Source organism: Syngnathoides biaculeatus, chromosome 18 (assembly GCF_019802595.1).
Source record: "Syngnathoides biaculeatus isolate LvHL_M chromosome 18, ASM1980259v1, whole genome shotgun sequence".
NCBI lineage: Eukaryota > Metazoa > Chordata > Actinopteri > Syngnathiformes > Syngnathidae > Syngnathoides > Syngnathoides biaculeatus.
Window position 1 is genome coordinate 8,568,834 of NC_084657.1, and position 21,058 is coordinate 8,589,891.

Below are 21,058 nucleotides of genomic sequence, written 5' to 3' on the forward strand. Positions count from 1 at the left end.
GGTCCAACTCGCTAGCGAGCGTCTCACCTCATTGCCACATTCGAACCGTCGATGACGATCGGCCGCAGGTTCTCGAAGGGGTCCGCGGGTTCTTCTTCCACGGGCACCTCGGGACTAACGGTCTCTTGAGCGCAGGGGCTAAGCGGTAGCGACGCAGAAGGTTGACTCTCTGATTCCGCTTTGTTTCCCAGCCTCACCAGCTCGGCGAGAACGTCATTAATGAGCGCGGCGGCCCCCAGTTTGTTGAGCACCATCTCCACCTGCTCCCCGGAGTAGCCCAGCTTCAAGGCAAAGTCCATTTTGCTCTGGTACGCCCTCTCGCTGGCCGGCCCCGCGCCTGTCTCGTCCTCGTGGGACTCGCGCACCGTGCTGCTCTGGGAAAAACTGGGCTGGTCCAGGCACGGCGAACGACACAGTTGGCGGTGGGGCTTGGTCGGCGCCAGGGGCTCCCACTTATTGCAGCCGCCGCCGTCGTTCAGCCGGGCCTTCAGGCGCCGCCGCTCCTCGGCGTCGCTTTCCGAGCCGCTGCCGTCCTCGGGCTCGTCGGCGGCGTGCCGGTCCCCATACGAGTTAATGTTCTTCTCCCTGCATGGGTGCTTTTCCATTTTGAGCCACTCCGATGCAAAACATGCTGTCACGTGTGCCTCGACGCGTGGGATTTACACCCCATGCTTCGTCCTCAGCCCGCCTGCCACCGGGGACTCTCATTCGTCGATGGACTTTCAAAACTCCTTGAGCGGGACTGAGGCGCAGGACTGAGGGCTTGCACTAGTTAAACCTGGAAGAGATCAAACAAAATGGAATGCTGGTTAAAAAAAAAAAAAAAAAAGCACAGGACCTCAAAATGGGAACACGCCAAATCCACGCGGCGACAAATGGGCCTCAAAAAGTTGCAGGAGATCTTTTCTAGCTCAAAGTCAAACTGCGTGGAATCAAACGTATCATCCGGTCATTTAGGTCCATTTGTTCAAGCAGACGCTCTTCCGCAGTTGTCGTTGTTCTTGCTTTCTTTCCTGTTCCGGAAAAGAAAGTAAAGACCCAAAAACGGTGAGGCAACTCCACGCTAGCGGTGTCCGGGCCTTTAATAGCCGTTGAGCGACACCTCTGACTTAGAGAAGAACCGCAGCGCATTTCCAAAACGACGCACGTGACCTGCGCTCGAGTATAAAAGCAAAAGTACGCGTGGGAGCTGCGCACGCGAGTTTAAAGGGGCCTTTAGCTGAGGCTCATTCACAGTGTGGATTTCGTACGCATCCACAACATTGATCAACTTATTTTTCCTTCGTTACGCGACGAGCATATTAGCGACGGACAAAATCATGAACATTCAGAAGGTGACAACGCCATTCTGAATCTGATCCCTCTGAAAGCCGCGCGCACCTTTTATGATGCCGTGTCGACAATTCCTTTCACCGCGCGACTGCGTCGTTGCGAACGTGACGTAACGCTCTTTAAGATTTGTACGTATGCAGTGCATCGACAAAATCAGCCGACCGCTGTCACGATTCTCCCGCGTGTCGAGGAGAAGGTAGTCAAAGAGAAATGTAACGACGCGCGCACACAACATCTCTGTGACGTTCCTCTTCCTGCAGTCTGTTAGTTTTGAAATAATACCATGGAATCAAGCGCACGGTCTGTTCATGTACTGCGGAGCAGCCTCGCATTGAAGCGCAAAAGCAACAGCCAAGGAAGACACGCATGAGTGCATAGAACCTGAGACCGTGTGGGCTGATCATCAGTGAAGCCGCCGGTCCCCACCCCCCCCAAAAAAAAAACAGTGAACGTTGCTCGGCAGCTCATCTGTTAAGTGCACGTCTTACACTTTTAGAACGGCTTTTGTTCCACGTGAAAATCCAAAGCGCCTCAGTTAAGGAGCCCGTTTGGGTGGAGAGCAGACACAATACTGCCCGATCGCAGGCGCAGCCCATGATGTGTGTTGCTTAGCAACACAGCCATGTCATCAGCTAACTCCTTTTTACAAGTCACGACTAAAGCAAACACGGCTCGTCAGCTCTCGTCTTCGGGCAGCTAGTAAACGGCGCAACACGCGCGGCTAGCTTCGACGCTCCAGCCGGCACCGTTGCTTTATAGAAAAAAAAAAAAAAGGACATCATTGAAAGTCAATTCGATGTTTCAGAACAGGAAACGTTGCATTTCCTTGAAGGTGGCATCAAAAGAACATATTTCGGCTTCTCTGCTCAACTTAAATGTCATTTTTAGATCCGCATTTCGGTGTACTGCAGCCTAAGAAAAGGCAGGAAGAGGCCCAATTTACTTGTATCTTTTTTTTTTTATGTTGACCAAATCATAAATTAATGATTTGCTATGTGTACACGGTGCAACTAATTCAAAAATGCACATTTCCTTGCAGTTAGCGTTGCGGATCCATTTACCGAGGTCTCTACCTGTGTAAACTTTGTCCATTTTGAAGTTGACACGAATGCACGTTAAGCCAATCGGTGACGTTTCCGATTGGCAGGTTTACGTTTGATTAGCCATTAGCGCATCTGCTATTGTAAATGCGGTCGTTTCACAGCAGCGGGTCCTTTAAGGAGGTCCTTGAGGCCATCCTGTACATTGTGACTGACTGTGGCTGCATTCTGAATCCATGATATAGTAGAACTATTTCATAGTGCTGTTTGAATAAGTAGCGGGTACAGGTTATACCTCATGTATAAACGGCCGTGCCCTCTAAATGCATCTTGAAAAGTAGGAAACAACTGACGGTCATACAAACGTGCATGAAGTCCTTTGTATTATTTCGTCAGACGCACTCATCTTAAAACTACATTGTCGGAATGTAAATAGTTTTTAATATTTATCGAGGTTATGTCAGCTGACATGTTGTAACTGTCACTTTGTATTCGAGTAACAATATTCTCATGGACTGTGTATGTATCCCAACATTATTTAGTAATTGGAATGTGTAAATAAGGACGTAGCTCTTGTGTATTGCCAATTGGGTGATTTATTGATCAGTGTAGGTGCTCGTTTGACATGAAATAGAGGTGGAAATGTGTAAGACGAACTATTTTGCGGTGAGTTTGACGTTTGGTAGCAATTCAACAATGTTAACCTCGCGTTTGTAATGTTTTGACATGCAAGATTGAAAACAGCAACCACAACAACGAGCATCTGTGACAGTGTCAGTCGAAACTTACCATGTTAGCAGCCAATCAATCACGCTAGGCTCTCTTTAACTTTCCCGAATAATTGCGGTCGGTCACTGATTTGGGAGAAAATGTGCGGCGAATCAATCACGTTTCGAGACAGAATGGTGGACGTGTGTGTCGGTTTGGGAAGTTGGGAGCTCAAAGCGGAAATGGAAAGATAAACTCATCATTTGGCCATTTGTAGCGAGTCACTGTTTGTACTTTCGAGTCAGAACTTGGGCGACTTTGATAGCGCTCATTTGCAAACGTGTTGGGATGAAATGCACGTCAACGTCAACGTTGGCTCATGTCATCCCTCTTGCCTCGGGCACATAAATGTTACTCGCGGGATTGTGCCGGCGCTGTCTAATATTGGACGCGACCTTTGGCGTCCGAGTCATCGCCTCGACATCATCGAGGCCCGCTTAGCGCAGGCTAGCGGAGTAGCCCGCCGGTCGGAGTCGACGCGTTAGCCGGGCTAGCTAACCCTTAGCCCCGTTCGTGGCTGCCAAGTCACGCGGTCACCAGCAGGACCTCGGACTTGGCGTTGTACCCGAGAGCGCCCACTCGGGTCCGGGTCAGGGTGGGCATCGAAACGTGCCAACTTTGACGCGAACGTACGAACGTGTTAGCTTCTAGCCGACTTGCGCGTGCTAACCTTTTCCAGCCAACTTGCGATGAAGTTCCATGAAAAGGGCGAAGTGGCGACCACACGGCGGGGGCTCGGGCTCGTCCTCGCGGAATGGCGCACGTCGAGCGTCGCCATGCGGCGGTGGCCGTCTCACCGCGTCGCGGTCGTCCTCGGCTCGCCCCGCGCGAGCGAGCGGGAAGGATGTTCGGCCGCCATCGGCGCTGCTGCGCTGTCGCAGTTTGCTCAAGGTTGCCAGATCACGAGGGGGACGACGCTCGCCGAGGGCTGCTCGGCACACGCCTTCCGCGCCGAACACGCAACTGGACCTTTCCCAGAGCGGCACAAACAACTTTTGCAACTCTTCGTCGCGATGGGGAAGCAAGTCGAGCATTTGAGTCGCTGCTGTTGTCGTGCGCCGCACACCCGTCGGCCACCAAATTGGGTGTTACGCTGAGGTCCGAGCGATGTGCGGTTTCCAGAAAACTTGCACTTTACATGAGAAAAATGTCACCAAATGGACAAAGCGAACCCCCACGTATTTGGCAAAATGTGCTCAGGCCGAGGAGCGAGGAGCGACACAAATGCTGTGCCACCATTTTAGATGACTAAACTCGAGAGCAGCTCACTGAACTGTAATGACACGGAATACAGTAAACACACCAGCTACTGTACTGCTTTCCTTTCAAAGGGTGATCGGTAACAACTAAAAACAAACCAAAAACGACTAGCTGAATGGTTTCACATAAAAAAGTGACATAAACTGTAAAGACTTAGGGAGCTGTTTACTATAATTACCGGACTCTGACCTCCATTTACTCACAAAGGCGATCTACTGAAAGGAAGCCGTGATTTAATTTATGGTTTTATCGAAACAACTTCATTCATCATCATCGAGCAGACGCATTTTCTTGCCGCGGGGCTTTCAAATGTTTTGTCGTCGGATATTCCAATCTTTTTGGAGCACTTCCTGTTATGTTCCAGTTGAGTTCATATGTAAAGCATAATTACTATCATAAAACCTACATTAGGAGATAAATGTGGAAGTTTTCATTCTCTAGGGACAGTTATGTCAAATTTCCCTCCTTTAGTCCGTGAAGCGTGGACGAAAAAAAAAAATTGTGGCCCAACAGACGGGATGGGAAACAAACAATAAGGCTGTCATTTTTTTTTTTTTTTTTTTACTTTAAGGCAGCGTTCACATTGACAAAACAGATTCCCCCAAATGAGAGCTAAAATGAATAAATATTAAGTTGTGACTGCATTTTTCCACTACAGTCCTACAAGTACAAACAGCTGACAATATAAATACAAAACATTCCATAACATTTGCTTATGACAAAAAAAACCTAATTCATCCATTCAATAAAATATCATTGGCATGAATATGAGGCATGGATTTCTATTCACACCACATTCCTTCTCCCTCAATGAAAAGCATAAATGTTGTCCGTTTCCTGCTTTTGCACTCGTGCTACAGAATCTCTCTATATATATATATATATATATATTTTTTTTTTTTCATCCGCAGTAATTGCAGCAACAACTTTCGACTGTTGTCGGTACAGTTTCAATACCACAATCAAAAACTATAGAGACGTTTTCCGGGTACTGCAAACCTGGTGTTATAATTCAAAACCTCTTCAACTTGAAATGAGGTGAACTAAGAAAAAAAAAAAAAACTGCATTGTGGTACTGAAAGAAATATGTATCAAGTAAGATATTAAAGAGGCAACTGGTGGTATCTGCAAACCAGGCTGAAGAGGAGAGTTCCCGTAATAAAGCGCAGAAAGGTATGATACCGCCGTCTAAGGAAAAACGAGTTTCAGTACAACAAATACTTGATGTTGACGAGATATGAAATGAAACCATTACGTGTGCGCGTAGCGTTTGGCGCCCTCTACGACTGTGTAATAGTCCAATTTCGCTTTCATTCGGAATGAATTGCTTGTTGGCATAAACCGTAATAACCACAAACACCAAACAATCTACGGCAGATTTATTCGTCGTCCTGCCCTTTCATTTTCACGTCCGTGGTCATTTTGGGGAGTCATCCATATGCACGCCGGCTCTTAAAGGACTTCCGGAATGGGAGCTTCTTTCCCGGGTCGCCGTCTTTCTGCTCTGACTAAACCGGATGTACGACTGCAAGTCTGCCGCCGCTTTGCTAAACGCGTCCTCGTCGGCGTCGTAGGATGCGTCTATTCCTGAATATGCAAATGCGCTCTGAGGTAAACAAGAATCGGATTTCAAGGGAAGGTGGCGGGGCCTGTCGTAACACTCCGCATTCCGTGACGTGACCTCGCAAGACGGCGGCACGGCGGCGCAAAGGTGGTCTTCGCTGTCCGCTAGCCGCCTCCTGAATGAATCAGAAAATGTGTGTTTCTGGACCGGCTCAGTTCTCTCCTTGTCGCTCGGGGGAAGGCTTAAATTAATTTCTGAGCGAGTTTGGCACGGCAAGGCCGTGGCGCTAGCGCCATCTCTAACTTGTGATGCGGACATGAGGACATTCTTTTTATAATATGCTAAGGGTTCCCTCTCAGGGTCTCTTTCAGCTGCAAGACAGGAAGGGGTAGCAGCTCTCCTCTCTCTGTACGCAACAGGCATCTTCAACTGAAGGCTTTCCGTGTCCAGAGACCTACTCCTCCTCTCGAGGGACAACGGACTGGACACGGACTGGCTAAGTCTTGTAAGGCCGAGGTGCCGCGGGAGACTCGCGATGGCCCACGTGTTACTGATCAGATTCTGCTCATACAGGTCCAACATTTGATAGTCACATTCAGCGAAGGCATCTTTTTGGAGGTAGCTGTCTTCAAATTCCTGAAATGGTGACGAAATCTCCTCCTCCAGTTCCATGTGAATCTGCTCATCATACTGCCCCTCGTTATGCATGTCCACAACGTCAAACGCGACAATGGCGGGTAAGGCCTCCATGCTCGGAGTGAAGGCGGCGTTTGTCTCCAAGGCATCCGCGTCTACGTTGCGCAAGTTGCTCATCATCTGAGAGCGTTTCTCGTAGTTGACGAGCGCTTGAGAGAAGCACACGGTTTGACCTTCATCCGCGCTACTCTTACCGTCCGGAGACTGGGGATTGACGTGTCGGGACAGCATCGTGCCGGTCTTGTTTTCCTCCGGAGTTTGCTCTTTGGGATCACGTAATGTTTCAAAATCTGGCTCAGATGTGCTCACTAATGACAAGTTGCTGTGCTTGTCATCGCCGTCAACACTGAGAGTAATTGAGGAAGCGAGCGCGTTTCCTTTTTCATCGAATTCCTCCGCCTCAAAATTCTCGCTCGCTGCCATCTTTGGTTTTGAATTCAAATTACAGTCATTCCAGTCAATTTCTTGCGGAGCTACTGTATTTCGTCTCACCTTGAAGGTCTTGCATGTGCTCTGCACCTCAATAAAGTCCTGCACTTTATACGGGTCAGCACTTTGGACTCGATCGGCCTCCGAGAAGGCAGAATCAGTTGCATCACTCTGCTTACAACTTGACAGTCTGAGTTTGCTTTCATTAGGTGGACTGACAAGACTCTCATCAGTGGCAAACAGTTCATAGAGGGCGTCCCCGCTGTAACTGTCCCTCGGTAATCCGTTTGCCTGTCTTAGTCGGTCTGTTTTGTCCTGTCCTTCATCTGGACCTGGGGTAATTGAATCATAGTAGCCCTCATCACTATTAGGAACTGACTCTTGATGCTCGCTTTGAGGAGTCAACGCATCAGCTGAAGTGTTCATGGTGCCGGCTTGATGTGCGGCGTTACTGTCCACAAAGTCCATATTGTGATTGTGTGAAGTCGTCATGCCGGCAGTTGGATTTATGTGGTCTTGGTTGCAAGGACAGTGAAGTTCTCCAGATGCCTTACTTTCCCAGAAATCATGAAGACACTGCTCATCCAAGTCTTCGGGGGAAGCCATGTCTTCACCACCGCCCTGGTAAGTTAGAAAGCAGGAGGCCCGCTTCCCTCCATTTCTACTCCTTTCTCCAGAAACTGCAGTCTCTGAGATGCTGTCAACCTCTTGATCCGCAATGATGTCCCCACAACCAGTGAGCGAATCAAAGCTCTTCAGCGAGGCGACCTCGCTGTAAATTAGGTTCAGTTGATCAGATGAGCCAGCAGGCGTTCCAGACTTCAGTGCTGGATCGGGTATCAGCTCAAGTGACAGACGAGGCTCGCTAAGAAGTCCTCCGCCGCTCTGCTCGCATTCACCGGAAACCCCGGCCATCAAATTAACCTCGTCCGTGTGATCGACACGTAACTCATCATCGGCCTCAGTCCTTGGACTTTGTTTTTCCAAACTCTTCTCTGAAGTTAGCACTTCAGCATCATTACATTCAGGTGCTAGCGAACTATCACACACAGGATTTGCAAAATCAGGCACGTCTGGGTCGGATTCCAGGCACTCCGTGACGTATTGGTCAGGGTTGTCGGGGACGGGAGGCACCTCGTTATGGCAGTGAGGAGAGCACATTGCAATCATTTCTGTTTTATCTGAACCATCATTGCGATGGTTTTTATGATGTTTCAAACTATTTAAAAAACTCTTCAAACCCCGTTTCTGTCTCGTGAGAGACTGTGATTTCCGTTCACTGCATTCAATATCGTGAAGATTTTCGGTGGAGTCGCCCTGGTTGGTGTACTCAAAATCCCCAGCGGAGGCGGATCCACCTCTCGGGCTGTCATTATGACTTACTTGGCTCAGCCCATCATGAGTTTTGCTTTTGTGGATTCCCTTCTTAGAAGACCACTTGCTCTGGTTTTTACTCCTCCCTCCAAAAAAGCTGGGCAAGAGACACATGCTCTTGCGAACTCCAAAGAATGTAAGCGCAGTCCTAAATTTCCCAGATTTCTGCGTTTTCACAACGGAAGTCGTTTTATCTGGAGGATGCTCCTCTGTTATGTCGGGGGAGCCGCATCCAGAAGGGGATCCCGAACCCATCCCCAAGTCCCCGGTTTCGCCCGGGAGCTTGCCAAGGTCACGAGCAGCCATTGCGCTCTCGCTTATAAAAGCATGACTTTGTCAAGTGTTGTTTCGCTGAACGTCCACAGCCAGCAGTGCGCTTGTCTGCCGCTTCTTCATTCATCCATCAGGAGCCCTGAATTGAAATGATGGGAAAATGTCAAGATGATAAGCAAAGATTCGTTCGACTGGAAAAACACTGCAGTGGTTTTACGATTACGCTCAAGTGAGATTTTGCTAATGATGGCTATTAGCAAGGTTTTTGTTTACTATTCTCTACCCAAAAAAATGACAAGATATGGACGGAATCTACGTTGTCCTGCCACTGAATCTTGGCTTATTTTGGATAATATATTGAAAAATTGGCCAGGATTCGAGTTTTTTTGATGATCTATTGAATATTGATTTATACGCTTTCTTGCCGCTTCAGTGAAAGGTCCCTTCCATCAGAAGCCCTCTTTGGCTACCGTTTTATGCATAACATGGGTTAGGTTCGAAACTGGTAGTGTAGCGGTCTGGTTGCCCGACTTTGGTGCGGGTTCAGTTCCAGTCTAAATGTGTACCAGCGGTCGTCTGGCTAGACGTGCCCTGCGACCGACTGCCGAATGGTTCAGGGTGTAGTCCGCCTTTTGCCTAAAGTCAGGGGACTGGGAGTGGCTCCAGCGCCCGCGCAATCCGAACCGGGATAAGTGGTGATGGATCCGTGCGGTTTGTCGATTGGACACAAAAGGCAATCAACGGGATTAGGCTTGTCAAATCTGCAGATTTCAAAATTGCTGACATAATTACGTCGTTTGTGTCAATTACCTGTCCGTTTCCTGTTTGCTACCCAAAACACAACATTTACGGGCTTGAAGTAATTGAGTCTCAGACCCTGCCAAGTATCTTTGATAACAGTTAACAGTTCTGAGGTCCCCGGTTCAATCCCGGACCCACCTGTGTGAAGTTTGCATGTTCTCCCCCGTGTCAGCGTGGGTTTCCCACATTCCAAAAAACGTGCAACATTAATTGGACACTCTAAATTGCCCTAAATTGTGTGATTGCGAGTGCAGCTGTTTGTCTCAATGTGCCCTGCGATTGGCCGGCAACCAGTTCAGGGTGTACCCCGTCCGCCTCCTGCCCGTTGACAGCTGGGATAGGCTCCAGCACTCGCCGCGACCCTCGTGAGAATAAGTGGGGAAGAAAATGGATGGATGTACTGTACAACAATATTTAAACTATTTTCACAATTTATCGTGTAACAGGGCGGCACGGTGGCGCAGGTGAAAAGCCTCACAGTTCTGAGGACCAGGGTTCAAATCCCGGCCCAGCCTGTGTGGAGTTTGCACGCTCGCCGCGTGCCTGCATGGGTTTTTGTTTCCCAAAAAAAAAACGCACATTCATTGGAGACTCTAAATTGTGAGTGCGACTGTTGTCTGTGCTTGGCTGGCAACCAGTCCAGGGTGAACCCTGGCTCCTGCCCGTATTACCTCCAGCTCTCCTGTGACACTTGTGAGGACAAGCGGCTGAGAAAAATGGATGGGTGGATGAAAAAAAAAACCGCAATAAACTCTTAATGACGTAGTTGAAGTGGCGGGCAGGCGTGGCTAAAATCTGAAGAACTCTATTTATGAAGTCACATGCAAAAAATGGGCTGATTTAAGTAAAAATTATCGCCTCGGCTCTGAATTGACGTTTCGAGAAAGTAGCGTTCATTCAATATGGAACGTGAGAAGACGGACAAGAACCAGAACGTATACACTCGTAAACAAACTTACCTGCTGCAGCCAAGACCCACGCGCAAGGTCCGCGGCATTACTAACTTTATTTGGAATTCCTCGCTCCGAGCGTTTTCGCTGCAGATCGGAGACTTCGGCCAGAAACCAGACGGATTTGTTTGGCGCTAACCTGCCACAAGTTAGCAGCTGGCGCTTGCTAACAGGCTAATGTCCGTCACCGGCTGCGTGTAAAATTCACAGTCGGCGGCCGGCCACGACCTCGCGTCGGTGACCGCCGTGCACGCTATTGCCACGTTGCTGTGGAAATTTGAAGGGGTCGCTCCGCGTTGCTCTGATTTAATCAGGCGACCGCGTCCAGACTTCACTTGAGGTTCCAGTCCTCAGTAGAACCTGTCGGCGCATGTTAGTGACGCAACACGTGTACAAAAAAAAGAAAGAAAAAAAAACTCCAACGCTTGAGTGCAGGGCAGTGTGAGAATAACCATCCATCCATCCATCAATTTTCAGAGCCGCTTATCCTCAAGAGGGTCGCGGGTTGTATTGTAATCAATAATAATAATAATAAACAAAGAGGCCGAGCAGTGTTTTTCTCATTTTATTTTATTTTTTAGTCATGGCAAGGATTCGTCGGCGGAAGAAGAAGAGGAATGCACAGAGCCTACAACTGATTGTGAGGATTTTGAATGTTGAGACCGTGACAGGAAAACCTCGGGCGATTCGGGGAAAGGTTGACGTATTCCGCGTCCAAGAGAGCAGCTTGAAAGGATTTCAATTCTTTTACCATGGAGGAGGGCTGATTTTAAAGGAAGAGCAGGCTAAGGTTGTCTCGGAGGTGTAAAGAGTATCAGATCGAGTGACGAGGCTGATATTTGGAATGGAGGGCGATTGGCGGCTATGGCCCATAGGTGGGATGTGAGCGAAAGTTGAAAGAGAAATTCCGGAAGAAACGAGTAGATGAAGTGGTTCTGAGCATCCCAGATAGCGAGAAAGTTGTGATTGGTGTGGATTTCAACGGACATGTGGGCAAAGGAAACAGGGACGGTCAGCAGATCTGTCTCAGAGTTGTCTCAAGCTTTCCTTCGTGGAGTTTGCGGGTTCTGCTCAAGTTCGCAGGAGTTTTCTCTGGGCTCTCCACCTTCAGGCACACCGACTTGTTTCTTCTTATCCATTCAGTACATGCAAACGTGAGCGACTGGCAGCCAATCCGGGTCTCAACCCGCCCCTCGCGGCTCACCTGTGACTCAAATTCTGACGAATGTTATCGAAGATGGATGGAAAATTTTGACTGAAATACTGTGAATCGGGCCATTCTGAAAAATACATAATTCATACAGTATAGTCATGTTTTATTGTTGAAATGTCTTTCTTCTTGATGAGGATTTCTTCCCAAATGTACATAAAGACATAATTCTACGTTTCAGCTCAATGAGAACTGATCCAACAGATTTTCCTGTTATTTATCCAGTGCAAGTTGCAGATGTTGCGGCGTTCACGTCGATATTGTTTTTCGATGATATCAAACCAAAACGCGTCACTTTCTACTTGAATTATGTTTTGGACTGCCGCACGTCCGTCCACTCCATCTTAGTGTTTTGTAGCGCCTGAGTCTTCCTCTCGTCCACCTGCACGTAATCCACGCGGCGTTCGTCGCAAAGCAGAGGCTTCTGCGGAAACAAACGGGGTCAAGCGCACGTCATCGGCCACGTCGAATATCTCCGCTGTGTTGCCGTCGTCTGTTCTACCTTCTGTACGGGGGAAGGAGAAGCGGAGTTGAAATCCAGCGACAAGTAGTCGAGGTTGGATCTTCGTGCCCGGGGTGGAACGACTCCGTCCAGGCTGAGGGGGAATTGTGCTCTCGACTCCTGCGGTCACACAAACGACAAATGATCGGACCACTTTATGGGATGTCAAGAAGCGTTTGAAAAAACACAATCAGAATCATCTTGAAGGGCCAAGTGTGGAGATCACACAGGGAACCTGAACCCGAAACATTTTTGATTGAGATTACAAATACGCTCATTTCCTCTTTCTGGAACCGGCGCACAATTCAGGCGGACTTGAAAAACCGAAAACTGTTGTTCTCTTTTTGTAAAGAAGAAGTGGGCTATCGAAATGTTGATGGAGAGGAGGGGCACACTCTGAGGGCCGGGGGTTCAAATCCCGGCATGTTCTCCCCATGCCTGCGTGGTTTTCTCCGGGTTCTCCGGTTTCCTCCCACATCCCCAAAAACATGCGACATTAACTGGACACTCTAAATTGCCCCCCAGGCGTGATTGAGAGTGATTGTCTGTCTCGGTGTGCCCTGCGATTGGCTGGCGACCGGTTCAGGGTGTACCCCGCCTCCTGCCCGATGACAGCTGGGATCGGCTCCAGCACTCCCCCCGATCCTCGTGAGGATGAGCAGCTCAGAAAAGGCATGGATAGAATAGTTTTTAATAACAATGAGAAATTATTCAAACTAAATGATGACATATTTTAGTCAAATGCTAAAATATGTGCCACCAACACATATTTGTAAATGTGATTCGAGGCATATTTTACCGTTGCGGCAGTTTGCGTGTCTTCATCGCTCGGACTGTCGCCATTCTCAAGACTTCCTTCGTGAGCCAAACACATTCCAGAAAAGCTAAAACGACAGCAAAAAAATAAAATAAAAAATAAAAGAATGTTATTAAAGATGTTGCGACCGTGTTTGTTTCACATCTTAATTGTTGAAATGTTGCTGGATAACTGTTCCATTAGTTTGAAAAAAACAAATATAGATGTAAGTTATGTATCCCAATCAAAAGCATGTGTTGCGAACTTCAATAGCTACTGCGTGTTTGAAATGAAATATGACGTAACGTGCAGAATGAGTCTCACCGAGATTCAGCCTTTGTTCTGCTTAAAAGGTGAGGAGCGGGATTTTCCGTGATGGTGGAGAGGCCTCTCAAGTCGAGAGGCGGGGGTCGAGCTGTGAACCCAGAGAGGATGACGAGATCTTTAATCCATCCATCCTTTATCAACTGCTTTTCTGGGTCGGGTCGCGGGGGAAGTAGCTTCAGCGGGGATACCCAGACTTCCCTTTCCCCAGCCACTTCTTCCAGCTCTTCCAAACCAGCCGAGAGAGACTACGTCTCTCCGGCGTGTCCCGAGTCGTCCCCGGGGTCTCTTTCCGGTGGGACGTGCCCGGAACACCTCACCGGGGAGGCGTCCGAATCAGATGCCCCAGCCACCTCGTTTGGCTCCTCTCAACTTGGAGGAGCAGCGGCTCGACACTGAGCCCCTCCCTGATGACCGAGCTTCTCACCCTATCCCTAAGGGAGAGCCCGGACACCCTGCGGAGGAAACTCATTTCGACCGCTTGTATCCTTGTATGAGGTCTTTAATACGGCCGGAAACCCGAACAAAGGCCCAAAACGCAGTCGCCGATGTGCACGGTTCAAAAGATTCACTCTGCTGTCGCGCTCACCTCTCCTCAAGCAAGGTTTGAGATGGCGATGTATCGGAGGAGGCGTCGCTTCCCCGGGTTGGCACGCGAGAGAGCTGAGAGTCTTGGCGGCCTCGACTTTGCCTTGCGTCTCCGGGATCCTCACGGCGGGGCTCATGGGAATGTAACCCTCGCCGTCGACACAGGAAGACGCAGAAACCATGGGGATGTACGACTCATCTCGCTGGCGTTGAAACCAACCGGACTGCTGCAAGACACGCGCAAAGGTCGCAAGTACAGCAGGGAAACGTTCAAGCGCAGTTTCCCATTTGGCGACCCGGAGAGTCTGCTGTCTGCTGCGTGCTCCGTTACAGCGGAGGCCGCTTTTTCAATTCGTTCGAACGGGATCGTCGGAATCTCTCAACCCAGCTACAGTTCACAGGAAGAATTTTTGGGATAGCGGTCATTTTTTTTGCGCTTCAAAGGCCAAATGAAGTCGGCGGCAAACTGCGACACGGGGCCAAGAGTTACGCGGTTTGCACATCGGACGACGGGAATAGAAAATCAATAATTCGCCAGACGTAATAACGATAAGTTTGCAGCACTCTGCGTTCGTCAAGTCAGCGTAAACGCCGTGGAATTGGGCTCCAGACGTCTTTTGTGAAGATTTCATCTCCTCCCCACGCTATTGTGAATTTTCTCTGAATGGCTTCCTCCCACATTCCAAAAGTGTTTTAGGACTATAAATGATCTGTAGGTGGGAAGAGTTTGCATTTGCTCTCGCTCAAAGTCGGCTACGTCGGTCAGAGCGAGGACAAGCGCTGCAGACAGTAGATCATGAAGTAACAAACCTGTTTGTGATCATTAGTGTTTGTCGTCACGACCTACGTGCCAAAGGTCAATAAATCGAAAAAAGCAGGTGGCGACCTAAGGGTCTCTTTACACTCCCCCGCGGAGTTTGCTTTTACGCAACGCAACCCACCCGTGCAGTTTTGAAAATGCACTGGAGTTCTCCTCCGAGTCGGCGGCGTCTCTAACAGCTGGTGTTGGCTAGGACGCCGCAGGGTGGCCGTTTCCTGAGTGCGGCATCGGAGCACGTGACTAAAAGGGACCAATCACGTAGGTGACATCGAAAGAGGCCTTTAGAGTTTTGCATAGCACCCTGCTTTAGCAATTTATGTTTATCTTGGAGTGCTAGCATGCACTTGGGCATCTCTTTGTTGGTTGATTGCAAATGGCTACATTGACCAATGATTTGTCACCCTCTGAAAAATTGTCTCGATATCTGGAAGAGATGGAACACTGAGTAGGGGTTTGATGCCTTGTTCAAGTGCGTGCGGATCACCCCGGCCTATCTCTTAAGACTCAATATGCAGTAGAACCTGAATCGAAATCGTCTTCATTCACCGACTATGTCAGCGGCCTTCTGATTTGAGCATGATCGTCTTACCAAATGAAGAGTCTGCCTTCTGTTGCCTGTTGCTCTGCTGTCAGCATTTCCTAAAAAAAACAAAAACAAAATACAAATCATTTTCTCATTTTCCCACCAAAATGACGTTCGGTGAGATCCCGGCACCGATTGTAAACTGGTCCAGGCATGACAAAGAAGTCCTCCGGGAAAGCAGCGCAACGTGTTTCGGGAAATGCCGCGCGCTCATCGCCCTCGGCCTGCGAAAGCCTTCGTCGGGCTTAGGTGGCAGCGGAGGAGGTGTTTGCCCGTCGCCGGCGGCCTCAAATGACGCACAGGGGTCGGGTTTGTCAAACCGGAAGACGCTCATGGCGCAGAGACGGAGCGGCGACGAAGAGGAAGGTGGCGCCGAGGCCGCGCACGGGGCGCTGAGTGGAGGGTTGGCCGAGCTCCCGGGTTTCGAAGGAGACGGACTCAGGCGAAACTGAGAAATCCAGTGAAATGACGACGACGAGGAGTCGCCGCAGGGAGGCGAGGGCGCGTCTTCCGCTGACTTCTGCTCCAAAGACGTCTCTGAGTTTGAGAAGCTGCCGTGTCTGCAGAGGCGAGGAAGTCAAAATCGATGAGAATGGAAAATGTTCTTATTTTGTGATTTCCTGAAAGGGATTTTACATGCCGACAAGCGCTTTGACTCCCCGTCCTGCATTGTGAAAGGACGAGATAATCTGCGGGGGGACTGCGATCCCGTTGACTTGACGGAGACGCTCGGTCCGAGCCGTCGCTTGGCGGCTGAAGTGACGGCGGAGTGTGAGGAAAGCCGCCTTCTGCACTCCCTGTTGACAAAGAACAAACAGACGAGTGTCCCTAAGAACGTGTCCTTCCTGAAATAGTACTTGCACAATGGCGAAAAGAGAGTGGCACCAAAAAAGCAAAATGCACAAGTCTCGGATTGGAGCGTGGTCCTGGGCGGCTGCTCATATCGCCCGTATCAGAAAGCGCCCGATCAGATTGCTGAGGTGTGGCCCCCACGAGTCTGCAAAGCAAACTTGTGTGTAGTCCACACCTGCGATCTGGTGGTCATTTACTCTTGTTACGATTGGTTGACGAGGAAAGGTTGCGCAATCATGATTCCACGCTAGCCGTCACGCCGTCCTTCGGGCTCCTTCCGAAGTTGACCGACATCTCGGGAAGTCGGAGCAAGAAGGGAAAGAACTACCAAGTACTTTACCTGCTTCCTGTTGTTCGCCAAAGTGGCAAATGCGGCTGATGCTGCTGATCCAGCCGTTCATCTCCTCTTCGGTCTTGGCCACCAGGTAGAACATTCGAGCCGAGGTCTTGACCACAAAGAGGTGCTTCTCCCGGAAGTCACGCTTGATCCCCAGCTGCCCGTTCAGCATTTCCACCTTGCACTCTTTCAGGTCGATGGTGCGGATCGGCTTTTTGGAACTCTTGCTCTGGTAGTACTCCAGCACGTCGGGGTTGCCGCTCATGCGACCTCGTCGCAGGACAAACCAGCGTTTTCTCCACGCCTGCGGGACGGAGGGTCAATCGGTCCTTTGGGCTGCTTGTCAAAATACAGTTTTTGGTGTCATACGGGTTTAAGTCGGTACAGGAAGGCAACGCCGTCGGCACTTTTTATAGTCATAGGAACTAGATGAGAGTTTACTCTGCAACTCCAAGTTCAATTTGCTTTTAATACGGTCGCTAAGGGGAACCTTTTGCTGAAATTCCCCGCAAAGAAGAGGAAGTTCTGTATTTAGCAGAAAATGTTGAACATAACAAAAGAGAGGCTCTCACATGGAGCTGATGACTGCTTTCTAATTGGGAAACAATACTGAAGAGTTCCACGTGACTTGTGCAGTCTTGCTGCGTTTTGGGGGTCACGCGTTCGGTTTTTGTAAATGCTGCACTTTACATTGGCAGCAACGTTAACGCGCACCGACCGCTACGAAGTATTTTCACACTTGCTTCTGTGGCTCTTTTTTTGTTTGGGGGGGAGATGGTTATCTCCTCCTGCACGTCAGTTAGTATCAGGAAGTGGTAAGGCAAACCGCAATTGCTGCCAACACCGCCCAATTTATGGGAAACCAATGACAATCGTGAATTAATAATCATTTCACGTTTCAGAAATGTCAATACTTAACAGAGCAGATGTTCCCGTCATCTGCGCCGCAGCCTTCAAAGAAGCAAGCTAACGTTTATACCGGCGGACTGCGACGTGACAGAAAATCGACAGAAGCTTTAAATGTTAGCGCGCAGATGATCGGACTAAAAGCGTCAATTACCGAGTTTATTCCAGATTAATTTGATGGGAGAATTGAAAGAAGGTGTAGGTGTACTTTGCAAAGGTGGCTCTCAAACCACACGCCACCTCGCTCGTTGTCATGACACAATGTATTCACAGCAGCTATTTTGACAAAACAGGAGCACAATTAGGCACAAAAACAAAACCGCGACAATATTCAATATTTTTGGAACGGCGGCCGTTGCGGTTCGGTCAGGATATGGATACGTTCTATTTATTCTCATCACTATCACGAGAAAACGACCGCACGCCAGAATATAAATGGGACCAATGGCCCATCTGTTCATCCATCCAAAATCTGAGCCGCTTATCCTCACAAGGATTGCATTACCATATAAAAAAAAAAAAAACCTTGAACTGGTTCTCACTGACGGCCAAAAACAAACAATCTGCCGTCCGGAGCAGGAAAATGTATTCTTCTTCTTCTTCTTTGTCTTTGGGCTTGTCCCATTAGGGGTCGCCACTGCGTGTTATCTTTTTCCATTTAAGCCCATGTCGTGCATCTTCCGCTCTTAACACTGTCCACTGTCCTCACGTCTTCCCTCACAACATCCATCAACCTCTTCCTCTCGCTCTCTTTTCCTTGGTAGCTCCATCCTCGTCACCCTTCTACCAATATACTGACTCTCTCGCCTCCCGGACGTGTGCCAAACCATCCAAGTCCGGACTCTCTCACCTTGTCTCCAAAAGATCCCACTTTGGCTGTCCCTCCCTCTAATCAGCTCATTTCTAATCCTATCCAACCTGTTCACACCAAGCGAGAACCTCAGTATCTTCATTTCTGCTGCCACCGTCTGTAATCCGTCCATCATGGCCGGCCTCACCACCGTTTTATAGACTTTGCCCTTCATCCTGGCGGAGACTCTTCCGTCACATAGAACACCAGACACCTCCCGCCAGCTGTTCCACCCCGCTTGGACCCGTTTCTTCACTTCCCTGCCACACTCTCCACGGCTCTGTATTGTTGAGCCCAAGTATTTGAAGTCGTCCACCTTCGGCATCTCTTCTCCGCGGAGCTTCACTCTTGCTCCTCCGCCCCTCTCATTCCCGCGAATATATTTTGTTGTACTTCATTCCTCTCCTTTCCAGTGCGTACCTCCATCTTTCCAACTGTTCTTCTGGCTGTTGTCTACTTTCACCGCAGATGACAATAATATCATCTGCAAACATCTTGGTCCAAGGGGATTCCAGTCTCACCTCGTCTGTCAGCCTATCCGTTACTACCGCAAACAGGAAGGGGCTCAGCGCGGAACCCTGATGCAGTCCCACCTCTACCTTAAATTCTACTGACGCAGCCCCTGCGAGATAAGTGATATTTTCATGCTTGTGCGAGTATTTGAATAATAAATTCACGCAGTTGCCCTCGACAAGGACGGCACCAGCAGGATTGCTCCGGCGTCCCTCAGTAACTTTCTTCTTTTTCAGACCTGCAGCCGCACTTGTTTTGACGCCTCGCCCTCGTGAGGAAGCGCGAGCAGGCCGCCGCGAAGCGGGCCAATTTCTGCTTGCCGCTCATGACCGACGTCTGGCCGGGGTGACTTGACTTCCCATGTTTCACAATACACGCGCTCCTCGCAGCAAAAACACGCAGCGAGTGGCTCAGCCCCCGCATCACATGACCCCCCCCCCCCCCCACCACCAACGACGCCGCCGCGATCAAGGTTGATGCGCCGCTTATGATTTTCCCCGTTGCCCAAGTTGTTTTCCAGCATTCGGGATCCGTCGCTCCGTCATAATTTTGTATGGTCGTAAGAAAAATAAGTGTGTGAAACAAGAGGAAGGGGGGCTGAATGGCGGTGATGCTGAGCAAAAGACTTTTCTGATCCTTATTAATACACATGCTGTGTATAATATACACACACACAGATGCTCTATAGCACAAGACTCAATCGCCTTTCTACTGTCAGGCTGCTGCAACGGTACGAGACAAAGATTAAAAAAAATAATAATAATAAAATAGCGTCTGGTGTGTGCTTCTACTCACAAATCTCTTGAGTTTCTTCTCCGGGGGAGACTTAATGAGCCAGCCGGCGCAGACCACATCGCCGGCACTCATCTCGACTGCAGAGCGCGCGCGCCGTCCCCTTCGCCGCCGCCGCTGCCGTGAAACTGAGAGCAGTGCAAAGCATATCCTGTGTTCTGGTATTCAGCCAGGCAGTCCAAAAGGAGGAAGTCGAGAAATTGATTACTGCGACTGAGAGACGGGAGCGAGAGAAGCGTCTACGTTCGCAAGAAGGGGATGAAGCTTTTGAAGTCAAAACAGGAAAATGGAAAAACAAAAAAAAAAGACTCGAAGAGAAGGGGGTGAAGGTCAACTTGGAGCAGGGGACACACTTTGGTATGCTCCCGTCAAAAAGTCTGGATCTCGAATGCATTCTTTAGTTTCTTGTACATCACATTTCTGGATACTCTTCGGGAAAGTACGACATGAAATGTTTTTTTTTTTTTTTGTCAAAGCTCAACTTATGTTGCAGGTTAAAGAAAAGGCAAGATGAAGACAAGTTTAAGAAATTCAGAGAAAAAGCTTTGACGGAGTGGAGATGTCGACGAGCGTCTGCGTTTGTAACCTTCTTCATATGTCGTCTGTCTTTGCACAACGGCCCAGTCGCTGTATTTAGGACACGAGTGGATGGACAGGATGAGGGCCTCTTGGAGTTCTTAAGAGGTACAGCAAAAACTGTAAAGTCTCTTATAAGGCCACAGTCATGAAATGCACAATTTTTAGGATGTTATTCATGAAAAAAACCTCAGCTGACATGGACCCGTGCGTTTTTTTTCCACCACAAAACATGATTTTGACAGCTTTTTGTAACTCCCGACGTGAAAATCCTCTTGAGGGATTTGTTTTCCAGAAGAAGCAGGAAGTGACGTACGTGGCGGGACCGCCCTCAAGTGGACTCGTTTGTTTCTATTAGCCGCGTGCAACAACAACGCCGTGAAGCGGCCCGGTTTGGCGCCATGATAAGCCGCCTCGGCGCCGTAAATGAGCCATCCTGGTGCCGCGACGGCTTACCTCCGCTGCGGAAATGGTTCGGACAGGGAGGCGGTTTGGCCGTGATCCGCATGTCATTTAGTAGTAGAGTAGTGGCCACAGCGTGTTTTCAATGGCGAATGTCCGGGGTGACGTCACGGACAGTAAATGCGGCCAATATGGCGACCACTCGGATGTCGAATGAGACTTCCGCAACTTTGCGCATGGATGACGCGCTCTCTGCTCATATTTATTTTTTCGTGTAGACATTGAACTGAATAATCTTATATGTATTTTTCATTTCAAGATCTATTTTAGGATGTTTACAGAGATGACACTTGACCTTTAAGTATAAGAAAATCATTTAAGATGACAGAGTAATGTTGAGTTCACATGAAAATCCATCCATCCATTTCCTCGGCAGCTTATCCTCACAAGGGTCGCGAGAAGCGCCGGATCCTGTCCCGGCTGCAGTCGGGCAGGAGGCGGGGTACATCCTGAACTGGTT

The 21,058-nt window shown here is 49.1% G+C and overlaps 2 protein-coding genes across 12 annotated transcripts in view; both read right to left on the minus strand.

The window, feature by feature from the left end:
• Positions 1-10,883, minus strand: part of zc3h12b (zinc finger CCCH-type containing 12B) — a 62,697-nt gene extending 51,814 nt beyond the window's left edge. For 9 of the 10 annotated variants that reach the window (XR_009792533.1, XM_061803784.1, XM_061803787.1 and 6 more), the window contains exons 1-2: positions 3,811-5,819; positions 28-778 (exon numbers count right to left, since the gene is read on the minus strand). Coding sequence is in view for 8 of the 10 variants with exons in the window: in XM_061803784.1 (XP_061659768.1) it covers positions 28-605 (578 nt within the window). In the remaining 2 variants the exon portion in view is untranslated. Of the gene's footprint in view, positions 1-27; positions 779-3,810; positions 8,876-10,496 lie in introns of those variants that run through there. The other variant, XR_009792532.1, reaches the window with a different exon arrangement.
• Positions 10,884-11,050: 167 nt separating this feature from the next.
• Positions 11,051-19,909, minus strand: gab3 (GRB2 associated binding protein 3). 2 transcript variants are annotated; one of them, XM_061802478.1, is made up of 10 exons: positions 19,564-19,909; positions 16,503-16,803; positions 15,951-16,107; positions 15,443-15,870; positions 15,317-15,366; positions 13,909-14,131; positions 13,320-13,410; positions 12,999-13,083; positions 12,200-12,319; positions 11,051-12,121 (listed from the first exon to the last, which is right to left on the minus strand). In XM_061802478.1, exons 1-10 carry the CDS (start codon positions 19,633-19,635, stop codon positions 12,005-12,007), a joined length of 1,644 nt encoding a protein of 547 aa, XP_061658462.1. In that variant the 5' UTR covers positions 19,636-19,909; the 3' UTR covers positions 11,051-12,004. The 2 variants fall into 2 exon arrangements, with proteins under 2 accessions (XP_061658462.1, XP_061658461.1); XM_061802477.1 differs by having other exon boundaries at positions 13,909-14,134; positions 19,564-19,907.
• Positions 19,910-21,058: the final 1,149 nt, after the last annotated feature.

Excerpts from the sequence above, each read along its gene's own strand:
- gab3 (XM_061802477.1), bottom strand. The coding sequence starts at position 19,635 with ATGAGTGCCGGCGATGTGGTCTGCGCCGGCTGGCTCATTAAGTCTCCC. Across the intron at positions 15,367-15,442 it reads CCTGGACCAGTTTACAATCG|GAAATGCTGACAGCAGAGCA; the intron begins GTGCCGGGATCT and ends TGTTTTTTTTAG. Across the intron at positions 13,084-13,319 it reads AGAACAAAGGCTGAATCTCG|CTTTTCTGGAATGTGTTTGG; the intron begins GTGAGACTCATT and ends CTGTCGTTTTAG.